Source organism: Typopeltis vanoorti, chromosome 10 (assembly GCF_054136105.1).
Source record: "Typopeltis vanoorti isolate ZY-2024b chromosome 10, IOZ_Tvanoo_1.0, whole genome shotgun sequence".
NCBI lineage: Eukaryota > Metazoa > Arthropoda > Arachnida > Uropygi > Thelyphonidae > Typopeltis > Typopeltis vanoorti.
Genome location: NC_143558.1, coordinates 68,757,874 through 68,770,559, shown reverse-complemented (window position 1 = coordinate 68,770,559; position 12,686 = coordinate 68,757,874). Strand labels below are relative to the sequence as shown.

General features: G+C 34.1%; 1 protein-coding gene across 1 annotated transcript in view; it reads left to right on the top strand.

The window, feature by feature from the left end:
* The window catches only part of Syx5 (syntaxin 5), a 202,696-nt gene that overhangs the window by 100,221 nt on the left and 89,789 nt on the right, over positions 1-12,686 (top strand). The window contains exon 5 of the mRNA XM_090398913.1: positions 5,140-5,252. Within this exon, the coding sequence (XP_090255039.1) occupies positions 5,140-5,252 (113 nt within the window). The remainder of the gene's footprint in view (positions 1-5,139; positions 5,253-12,686) is intronic.

Here is a 12,686-nt window from a genome sequence, read left to right as displayed (position 1 = left end):
TCCTTAATTTCCAGGGATGACCTCTTGTTTTTCCATCACTATCACACAGCTGAAACATTTCCCCTGCATCAATCTTATAAAAACCTTTTAGTAATTTAAATGTTTCTATCATATCCCCTCTTCTCTATCAACCAACCTCTGCAATCCACAAGCTCTGAATCTATCAATGTAGGGAGCATTTTTTAGATCATTCACCAACTTAGTCATTTTACTCTGAACCCTCTCCACAACCTCCTCATCTAGAACGAAACCAGGTGACCCAACCTGAGCACATTAATCCAAATGTGGAAGTATTAATGCTTTATAAAGGGGAATAATAACCTCTTTATCTCCGGATGTTAATGTGTTCCTCGATAACCAAGTAATCCTATGTGCAATCTTGGGTACCTTACCAGTGAGTCCCCTGAACTTCATCTCCCTATCCACCAACATCCCCTAAGTCCCTAGCCTCATCAATCTCTTGGAGTACTGTTCCATCAATGTAGTACACAGCTGGTAATCTTTTAATCCCGAAATGCATTACTTTACGCTTTTCCACATTGAACTGACATCCATTACCTTTTGCCCATTTTGCCAACTTATTTAAATCATCCTGCAAACTCTCAACATCAGCTTGATTTTTTATTGTGCTACCCAACTTTGTATCATCAGCAAAGAACTGAATATCTCCCTTTAAGCCATCAGGACTTTCATCTAATCCACTGGTCACCGTTATGCAAAGGAACTACTTTGCCTTCCTTCCACTCTCTAGGGACCATACCAAAGTTCAAACTTTAGTTAAATAACCAAGTAAGAGGTGTTGACAATTCCTTTCCTATATCATTTATGTACAAATTAAGCAACAATGGCCCAAGCACAGAGCCCTGAGGCACACCACTGGTCACCTGCCTCATCCTGGACTCTGTTCTTCCATACACCACCTTCTGGTATCTCTCCCTGAGCCATTCTCCTATCCATATCACCAGTTTAGTATCCATCCCCATCTGCTCCAATTTGCGCAACAGTATTCCATGGGGTATCTTGTCAATAGCCTTAGCAAAATCCAGAAGTACCACTGTGTAGCCATTTCCTTTGTCCAACTCAGATGTTATTCTATTATAAAAAGTTAATAAATTGTTAAGGCAGGATCAACCTTTAACAAAACCATGTTGGCCCCTATAGAGTATCATATCCTAATCCACCCATTCTTAAATTTTGTCTTTAACCAGCTTTTTCAATACTTTTACCACCACTCCCGAGATGGTGATTGGTCTGTAATTAACTGCCACAGTTTTAGAGCCACCATTATGCAAAGGAACTACTTTGCCTTCCTTCCACTCTCTAGGGACCATACCAAAGTTCAAACTTTAGTTAAATAACCAAGTAAGAGGTGTTGACAATTCCTTTGTGCATTCATGCAACACTCGAGCTGATATTCCATCTAATCCTGCAGCAGTGTTTGCATTTAAATTTTACAATATACTAAGTACCTCTGATTTCTTAACTTCAATTCTCACATTAGTTATTGCTACAGGTACAGAGATATCCTCACTTTGGTGATAGACTTTTGAAAAGTGATCACTCAGTAACTCTACTATTACATCTGAATTTGTCACCTCAATACCATCAGCACCCACTAAAGTTATCCTTCCAAAGTCATTCTTCCTTTTACTTGCCACATAGCCGAAGAACTCTTTGGGATTACCCTTGATCTCCTTGGCTAAGGTCTTCTCATAATCTGATTTAGCTTTTCTTACTATGCTGGTAACCTTCTTAGCTTGAGCCTTGTACTGCTTATGGGTGTACAGATCGCTTTTCTCCTTGTAAATTCTCCATACTTTTTTTTTTTTTGCAGATCAAGCTTGATACTACTATTCATCCATCTAATGCCTACCATGTTTGTCTTCCTGACCATGGGGACACTATCTGATATTGTCTTCCTTGGATACCCACTGATTTTATCCAATGCACTGCTAACATCTTTCTTCTTATAATTGCCTAACCTGTAGTTTCTTATATATCCCTTCTTAAGAGAGAAATCCACAAATTTTGCAACCTCCCAAGTCAATACCACATGATCACTCTCACCAATTGGAGGTAACGAGGAGACCTTACTTATGCATATATTCTCTGAACCAATGACCAGGTCCAACACTCTCACACCACGAGTCCCTTCAGTTATGTGCTGTTTCAAGTAATTGTCTCGTAGAAGATGTATGAATTCCATTTCCTTTTTGCCATGTGATATTTCCTCCTTCCAATTAATATCACCTATAATAATCACTAACCCTGCACTCATTGCACTAATTTGCTGATGCATGAATTCAATATCATCCCTACCCCCCTGGCCTATAGCAGCAACCAGCTATATATTTGGTTACGTTCGTCACTATTTCACACCAGACCACCTCAAATGAACTATCATTCACATGTCTATCATCTTGATTTACTACTTTCTTTGGCTGCAACTCATTAACTATCATCAACAGTACTCCTCCCCCCCCCCCATTCTATCTTCTCTATCCTCCCTGAAAATACTATACCCATCACATTCAATTCCAGTGACCACATCTTCTGCTGACAGCCAAGTTTCACTAATGCTTACAACTTTTGGTGAGATTGCACTGACTAATGCCAAAAATTCTTGCCTCTTATTTCGAATGCTTCTTGCATTAGTATACAAAAATTGCAGATTCCCTTTAGTTCTTATACCAGCTTTAGAACTGATATACACGTCACTAATTTCAGTAGCCCCATGCTGATTTTTATCCACTCTATTCTGCAATTTATTCACTGAATAAGGATCAACAAATATACAATTACTGCTTAAGTTTCTCCCTCTTACACTCAACCTTTTCAATTTTAGTTTCCCTGCCCAATTACTTCAACTTGTTCAGAAAACAGTAACTTCTTCAATCGTTTATGACCTTCCATGTTCATGTGCAACCCATCTCTTGCATACAGCGGTCTTTTGCCTTCAAACACACTCCAGACATTAACAAATTCCAGACCTCTTTTTTTTTTTTTTTGCACATTCTTGCAATCATATCATTCATTATCATCACTCGTCTACTTAACTCATAATTGTCAAAACGAGGCAGCGCACACACTATCCTCACATTGACACTTTTCTTCTTCACGATATTTAACAATGTTCTTAAATCTTTTGCTACCTGATTTATACTACCACTCAGGTCATTTGTATGCACCATAACTATCATCTTTTCTGCATCATGCCTCTCTTTATTGCTAAAGCCACTCTCTCTCTCTCTGTTGTTCCATCAGCCAAGCACTCATCAGGCATACTGCTCTCCATACCCTTAATCATAGAATCACCACATATTTTACCACTCATAACTTCATTCAAGTCCAAACAAGCATCACTCACAGCCTCATTTTCTACGCTATTCAGCATGATTCTCCCAGTTTCATTACTGAATGCTCTTTTACTTACTCCCTCAGTCTCATGACCTCATTTCTTCTAGACTTCGTGTGCTTTCATTCTGTTGACTCCTAATCACTCCCATACCATTTATTACTTCATCAATCACCAAAGATTCTCCTATACTTAATCCTGTTCTAGTTACTTCAGCTAAAGTAATCTTCATAGTCCTAATCTCTCTATTCAACACATTTAACTCAGTTTTAATTTCCAGAACCTACTTACTGAGCACTTCCAATTCCTCTTGCAGAAGATGGTCACTTTTCATTTTTACGAAATCCTGCCGAAGTTCTTCCACTACAGTCCATTCCTAATCGCTCCAGCCTATCCCGACACCTCACATATGTCGACGTTTTCATTCTTCTCATTTAGCCAAACAGTCCACGTATCCTTTACATTCTTCGGCTTATACATATAGCAGTTCCCACAATGCATCCATTGTGAAAAATCCAACCCAGAGCCAGACTTTCGTCTAGAAGTCCTCCGAGCCACTGACATACGTCTCTTGTTGGACGCCATCTTTAGATGCTGAAGTAGTGAAACAAACATCAGTGAAAACACAATATATACAACCGAGTTTCAAACAATAACACCACTATAATAAATTTAGTTTAATCCTCTATCCAAGTGTGAGCAAACAAAGTTTGCACCTGAAAATATCTTCAGGACTGGGGTAAGGTAGTACAACACCTGGAAACTCGTAGCAAAGGTGGACCAAGCTTAAATCACTCCTATCTCAGTATTTCCCATAATGCAAAACACATCTCCTTGCAGATATGTATAATGTTATGCATTAAGGGAAGGGCCACTATCCAGACTAGTTTAAACCTTCATTGAGGTCTCTTCAGTGAGAGGCAGGCCCAGAAGTGGAGATACCAGGCAGAAGCAATGGCGAGGTCATCTTTACCTATAGGAGTTGCCAAAAGGTGTGCCACCTTTTTATTAAATTACTCTGGATTAGAGAAAGATGTTGAAAGTTTATTTTTCACTTGGTTAGACTATAATAAATTTAGTTTAATCCTTTATCCAAGTGTGAGCAAACAAAGTTTGCACCTGAAAATATCTTCAGGACTGGGGTAAGGTAGTACAACACTGGGAAACTCGTAGCAAAGGTGGACTAAGCTAACATTGCTCCTATCTCAGTATCTCCCATAATGCAAAACACATCTTCTTGCAGACCTCAATAAAGGTCAACACTAGTCTGGGTAGTGGCCCTTCCCTTTTGCATAACATTATACATATCCGTAAGGAGATGTGTTTTGCATTATGGGAGATACTGAGATAGGAGTGATGTTAGCTTGGTCCACCTTTGCTACGAGTTGCCCAGTGTTGTTACTACCTTACCCCAGTCCTGAAGATATTTTCGGGTTCAAACTTTGTTTGCTCACACTTGGATAAAGGATTAAACTAAATTTATTATAGTCTGACTAAGTGAAAAATAAACTTTCAATAACGCCACTGAAGGACGCTTGTATTCAACCAAAGCACAACTGCAGCACAATTTGAGACAAAAAGCAACACTATGCTGTAATTTTCAATATGCAATTCAATTTTATCCTGCTAAACATTTAAATAGTGATCCCTTCCATTTTTTCTTGAAGCTTCTAGGCTTCAATTTTGTGACTTGTAGAGTTACATATTTCTTCTTGTTTAGATAAGAAATAAATGTACCAAGATTTATTTAGGTTTCTAAAGTGTATTTTTTTCTTCCTCCCCAGTGGCTAAACAGAGATCTTTGTTTGATGATAAATCTATCGAAATTCAAGAGTTGACATACATTATCAAACAAGATATCAGCAGTTTAAATAAGCAGATAGCACAGCTTCAAGAGGTAAGCTTGGAAATTTTACTTTGTTGATAGAATTAAATTATCATATTGGGCTAGAAAAATATCTCAAATATGAGTCAACCATTAATTTTTAGGATTGATATTTAAGAAAACAAGTTTAGAATAGAAGATTAAGTATATCAGTTTTCATAATCAAAGAACTATTGCACAGAAAATTTTGACTTGATGCAGTTATCACAGAATTAAGATTTTCTATTCAATACATAATGTGGTGTTCTTTCACTTAGATTAATATGCTTATATTCATAAATTTATAATTATTATTATATTTAAACAAATTTAAATTTGCTTAAAATGAATTAATATACATCTAAGAAGTCTACTGTACTATGCTATAATTATTGTATTATGCTGTAGTAACATATGATAGACTATCATCATGTGACCATCAGCTGAATGATCAAGATCCCACCACCACTCTGAAAGAAGGCACCAGTTCAGATATTAAAATTACACCATTTCTTACAGTAATCTACATGCATGTGCATATCATATCTTTGTGTCTATGAAAATAGACACAAAGTTATGATATGTTAAAAGTTTAATAAAAAGCCACCGAATTATTATCTCTCAGTATGTTTCTTCCTTGAAGCAAAAACATAAGTTATAATCAACATTTAAGTATCTATACTAGGAAACTACTTGTTTGTGCCATGAGTAAATATTGGCATGAATAAGGAGTTTCTATACTTCAGTTAGTATTGGCCAATGCCTTTTAGTTGAATATAATACAAGGTGAATTAACCAGTCTCACACAGAGGCGAAGGAGTTTTTCATTCTGCTGAATAAGTAACCTAGCTAGAAGAATGTGCACAATTTACAATGCACTACTAGACAATGCAGATATATTGACTGCTGGATATTAGGCTGTTGAACCTAACATGAAAGGGAAAGATGGGTGGAAAAGTTTCCCAATAAAAATGTTTGCAATAAATTCACTTGTTAGACCAGCTAGTCTCTCATTTCTCCAGCTTATAGGCAATGAATGATTCCACCGGCATGGATTTGTGAACAGTCTTGAGGTGATAGATGGTTCTCATCACACAAGCTACTTCAGACCTTAACTTGTTTATTGCAGGAAAGAACTCTGAAAGAGCTTGAAATAAAATTTAACCTCTAGAGTGATTTACAGGTTATCTGATCCTTAGCTCACCTACCATACTAAAAAAATGTATTGCAGGTTTTACAACCTTCAACTACAGAGTAATCATTACTAACACCATGTTTTAACATAAAGATGTGCACAAGTTCACATGGAGAGAAGATACAAGAAATAAAAAAAAGTTTCATTGACTGCATCATTGTTGATAGTGATATCATCATGCTGGTTCATGATACAAAAGTGTACAGAGGATTTGAAATTGGAAGAGACATTACTTAGTACCAAGCAGGATAAAAATAGATATCACATTGAAAAGAACAATATGTAAGAAAATTTTAAATAGAAGTTAAGCAGCTTTTACAGGAAATTGTAGATTTGACTATACAAACATTATTGAAGAAAAAATTAAACAAATTGAAAACAAGAACCAAATCTTGGCATCTTAGTGGCAAACTTTGAAGAAATAATCATAATTTAAAATTCTGAATATTTTTACGTATTGTTTATGTTAGTATGTTTATTAGTTTTAATTTCATAACAGTTATTGTCGGCACTTGTGATGTGCCCATTATTGAAATTGTTTTGTCAAAATGAAATGTAAAGAAGTTAAAAAAAAAAAAAATTGATGTACTTACCAGATTTGAATACTTGTGTTACTTTAAACAATTTTATTGTAGTTTAAAATATTAAGTTGTGTTTTTATGAAGGCGTTCTCTTGTCGCTAACGTAATCTACGTGTCAGCCATTATACCTAACTTCTTGCTTGCCAGTTTCATGGAGTGCGCATGCTCGCCGAGAAGTTTGATGTGTGATTGACAGCTGGCAAGGAGAGAGTTCAGGAGGAAATTAGAATACAGGCCGGCAGATATTTAGATTCGGAGGAAATTAAGTTTTTTATGTGACAGTCGGAAGAAAATTAATAGTATATTCCGAAAAAGGAATCGTGGAACTATGAAGTTTAAAGTGGAATAAGTTTTGGTAAATAAAAGGGAAATATTGCTATAGACGTTTTAAAAGTAATATTGGAGGAATGCTAATTGGAAGATCAATAGTAGATTCTGAAAAGGGAATCATAGAACTGTGAGTTTTTTTAAAGTGGAAGAGTTAAGACTGTCAATAAGCATTAGTGAATAAAAGAAGAAGTTGCTATTTACGTTCTAAAGGAGTGTTCAAGGAAATGCTGATTGAGAAGTTTCATCTGTCTTAAGGACACTGGATCTAACTATTATTTCTATTGGAAAGGAGGTGGAATTGAGTCAGGAAGAATTAGTGTGTGCTACATGAGTGATGAGAAAGGATCCTATGAAAATGAAGAATAAACTCTTATATCTTTGTAAAAGGGCCTTGACAGACAGAGAAACTAGCTATGAACATTTTGTCATCGTGAAAACAAAGTGTTTAGTCTAGTCTTAAGTGTAAGTTTATTTTAAAAGGCCTTGGATCCAATTAAATTTGTATTTAGTTATGAAATATTGTTTGAAGTGTATATATATATTGTTTTTGTTTTATTAAATGTTTTATTTTGTATTTTGGTCTTGAGTCAGTGATTTTTTTGGATTCTGAAAGAAATAGTAAAAAAGGAGGTCATTGCACCAATCGGAGTGAACCCTTATGCATATATAGGTACACTCGGAAATAAAAAAAAAAAAAAATTGTAACAGAGATCATCTCTATAAAGAGGTTAAATAAATAATATAATCTCCTTTTATTAACACAAACATTATTGAAGAAAAAATAAAACAAATTGAAAACAAGAACCAAATCTTGGCGTCTCAGTGACAAACTTTGAAGAAGACATTGATTAATTGGCACAAGAAATAGTCCTGGAAAAAAGGAAAGCATACCAAAATTCCTAACAAATAAGTTGGCATGTCCTAAAGAATACAGAGATAAGAGAGCTAAACTATGTGTAAAAGTAGCTAAACAAAAGTCATTGGAAGACCAATATGGAAAATAAATATCAGGAAGGTGGCGAAATGATCTAGAGGCTATTGAAGAAGCTTAGAAATGGAGGAAAGAGTACTGCAAAAGGAATCAAAGATGATAAAGGTGACATGAAAACTGAAAACATGAAACATTCTTAAATGGTATCTGATACTGTTTTATGAAAATTGGTTTATCTGAATTAACCTTAACAGCATGCTCCACCACATTTTCTTCTGACAAATTTGATAACCATCAGTAAAGGATGCACCAAAGTTCTTAAATAGCCTCCTTAGAAATTTTGTGACAACAACCTTATCTTTCTCAGAAGAAATATTGCTTAGTGTTCTCTCAATAAATGCATCACAAGGATATAGATTCTTAGATGCATCAGCTGAAGTATCATCTTTTTCAAGAATATAAATATCTTGGATATCTAAAGATTAAAAGGAGGAGTAGATGAATCATTTGATTAAAAAACTGAAATTCATAAGCAGTGTGTTTGTATTCAACACCTTGCAATCTTACTTCTTGTTTCATAATACACAGAATATGTGTTCATGATCAAAAATTCCTCTCAACAAATAATATTTACTGACAGTTGCAGGAGAAATTCAACAGCGGTTATTAAAACTTCAGTAGCTACTCTCTTTTTCGATTAAAAATGCTTTTCAGAGGTCACAGGTGATTCTGAACTTTCCACTTCCCCTTATTAGCTATCCTTCATTATCTGAAAAAAAATTCCATGTTATAACAGAAAATGGGATTCTGTGTCTAAGAGTACCTCATGGAATTCTTATAATAATTGCATCTACGAGCATTTAGTTTTGGAAGTATAAACTGAAACTATTCTTGCTATTCTCTGAATGTTTCCAAGGCTTATGAGTTTGCAATACATTCAAATTAGATTTGACATCTGACCTGGGAAGTTTTCAAAAATCTGCTGGGCATCTGTAATAATACAGATGCTTTTTTGGGTGTTTTTTCCTATTTCTCCTAGCAAAAAAAAATTGATCAGATTCCTTATATTTCTCCCTTTGAGAATTTTCATCCCTTTTAAGATCGCTAATCATTTGCATATGTTGTTGTTGAAGCTTTACAAGAGACTCAAAACTCTGTATCCGTTTTTCTCTCTGAGTCTTATCTCAGACTTGATATTTCCTTCTTAATTAAGGCTGGTGCAGAAAAATCCCTATTTGCTAGTTTTTCAGAAGATTTAGAATCCTTTGAAAATTTAACCTTGCCATGTGAAGGGCAAGGTTATCCAGATTCCTCATCAGATTCTCTTCAGTTAATGCTATGTCCAAAGCTTGCTCCATTGTGTCCACAGCCTGTTTTTTCAATTCAGATTTCAAACCATTTTTAAATTGAAAAAAAAAAGTATTCTTCCTAGGAAGTTATCACAAACCTTTGCATCAAATCCATAAATAGTGTCAGTCTTTCATAAAACTGAGATACAGTTTCCTTTGCACTTTGAATACAATGGTGAATTTCCAGAGGCTAGGATCATTCCAGTTTCCTAGAAAATTTCTGAAGCATTAAAAATTTAATGGTTGCATAATTAACAGCCTGCCTCACCATTCTGGAACTGTGAACAAATAAATCTCTTCACTTTTCTTTGTAATTATTACTTTTATAAAGCAACAGCTGAGTATATAACTATAGAATAATACATATGCCACAGTAAATAACATTTTTATTATGAATATTTCGTCTTATATCATCAGTACAAATAACGATACGATTGAATTAAAAAAAACTGTATACGTAGAGGGATTCCAATTTAAACATTTGCATTACTGTTTTTTTTAATTCAAAATATTCATAATTAAAAACTGATTTACTGTGTCATATGTGTTATTCTATAGTTATGGATACCCCATAGGTTTCACTATATAAAAAACTGAGTATATGACCATTTACAACAGATTTCACTCTTTCACAGTTTCAAAAAATATCTCGATGTTTTCCTAAGGATCACCATTAAAAGTATTTTATGTATCACTTAATCTTTCCAAATTAGTACAAGGGTGGTCTGAAAAGTTCTTAGCCTCGACCATAGATAGCAACACTATTGGCAAGATTTTTTTTTCTAAGTTGGTACATCTGTCATGAGCATCCATGTGAAATTGCAAGTAATTCTATCAAGTAGTTTGTTTTATACAGCTGTCTGAAGCAAAAGTGTTGTCTGTATCCCTTGAAATGGATAAAATTGAGTATCATGCAGTTATAAAATTCTTTGTAAAAGACGGTTTAATGCCAAAAGAAATTCATTTGAAGTTCATAAAAGTTTATGTGCACTCTTCTCCTTCGTTTTCGACAATTAAGAAATGGGCTGCCGAGTTTAAACATGGCCGTACCAGCCTTGAAGATGATCCATGTGAAGGACATCCAAAAAAGTGTAACAATACCAGAAATCATTGATGAAGTGCACAATATGGTATTGGATGACTGGCAAGTCAAAGTGCGTGAAATTGCTGAGACTATAGGCATTTCAAAAGAATGTGTAGGTTATATTTTGCATGAAGAATTGCATATGAAAAAGCTTTGTGCAAGATGAGTGATATGCTTGTTCACAGCAGATCAAAAATGCACTCACATGAAAATCTCTGAACAGTGTTTGGAGCGCTTTAACAAGAATAAAACTGATTTTGTGTGTCGATTTATTACTATGGATGAGACTTGGATTCACCATTACACACCAGAATTCAAACAGTAGTCAAAATAGTGGACAGAAGCCAGTTGTTCAGCCCAAAGTATCATCTTTTCAAAGTATTCATTTTGTTTATTAATTATCTTAAAAAGGGTAAAACAATAACTGGGAAATATTATTCTGGTCTTTTAACCAGACTAGACGAAAAAATTCATGAGAAAAGACCCGGTTTAAACACGAAAAAAAATCTTCTTTCATCAGGACAATGCACCTGCCCAGAAAAGTGTTTTGGCAAAGGGAAAATTAAGGGATCTGCACAATGAATTGTTGGAACACTCACCCTATTCCCCAGATTTGGCTCCCTGTGACTTCTATCTCTTCCCAAAACTAATACTCTTCCTCACTTTTTCTACTTTTTTTTTCTTTTTTCTTCGAATCAAGAGTTGATTGCAGCTGTAGAGGAGTATTTTGCAGATCTTACTGAGAACCACTACAGGGATGGGATAATGGCACTAGAGCATTGCTGGAATAAATGTATTAGTCTTAAGGGAGATTATGTTGAAAAATAAAAATAATTTTGAAATTATAAATTAGTTTTTTTCATTTTTAGGCCGAGAACTTTTCAGACCATTCTGGTGAGTTTGGAAAATTCTTTATTTTGGAGAGATGGAGCAAAATGACTTACATTTTGTTCTGGAACTTACGTTCTGGAAATAAATTTAACATTAAATAAAATTGGATAGAAAGTTCAGAAAAATAAGCTTAAGAATGGTATCATTTATTCTTAAATTTTTAAACTCATCCTGTCGACTGCATCTTTCTTTTTTTTTTTTTAACAAAAAATAAATGTGTTTGTGTTTTCCACACCTAATAAAAACCACATAAGTTAAACTCCAAGTAATATTGGTTAGGTTCGTTATTGCTTTCCAGCATTGGGCTTGAAACAATGAAATTCCTTCTTCACCATACAGAAAAGTGTTTATTCAATAACAATTTCTCAATCTTTTATGCACTGAGGTAAGTTCTTTTAATTATTCACACAATGTGAATTACAGTGGTAACTTTCGCTTTGCTTTTAATTGACAGCATTTTGTAAATGTTATGTTTACATACAAACAGCTCAAGCATTACAAAACTTGACAGCTCATAAAAAAATTATAGCTAATCTGTCTAATTTAAACACATTTATTTTGTAACCAAGCAATACTTCGGTAGCTAAAAATGTTAAAATAACATTGCAAAACGTCTTGCTCACAATATATGAAAAAAAAAAAAAGACAAGTATATGTTTAACTAACAACTTTACAAATATCACATTATTATTAACTTTAATTCATTTTTATATTTTGAAAGTTTTGGATGTCTGAATTTTAATACAGATATCCTGTGCAAGTATCATTAAGTATTTCTTGTTTTTTTTTAATATATTCATTTACATGAAAATCAATTCTAGTTTTCTCCAAACTATTTAACTCATATTACATTCGTTTTATCTCTAAAATAAGACAAATTGTAATACAAAAGAAACAATGCTTAATTAAATAACTATACAGACATAATTATTTACATGTATTTACATTAATATGAAGTCATTAGCTTCTATATACAAGTAGCTTAGTCGTGAAGAAACTTGATGTGCAAAATTTGTTTTCTTAAACTTAGATAAAGGATTAAACAAGAATATAATTTCTTGACAGTTTTAATTTAATTTAATAATTATTTACATAAAGAAAATTGT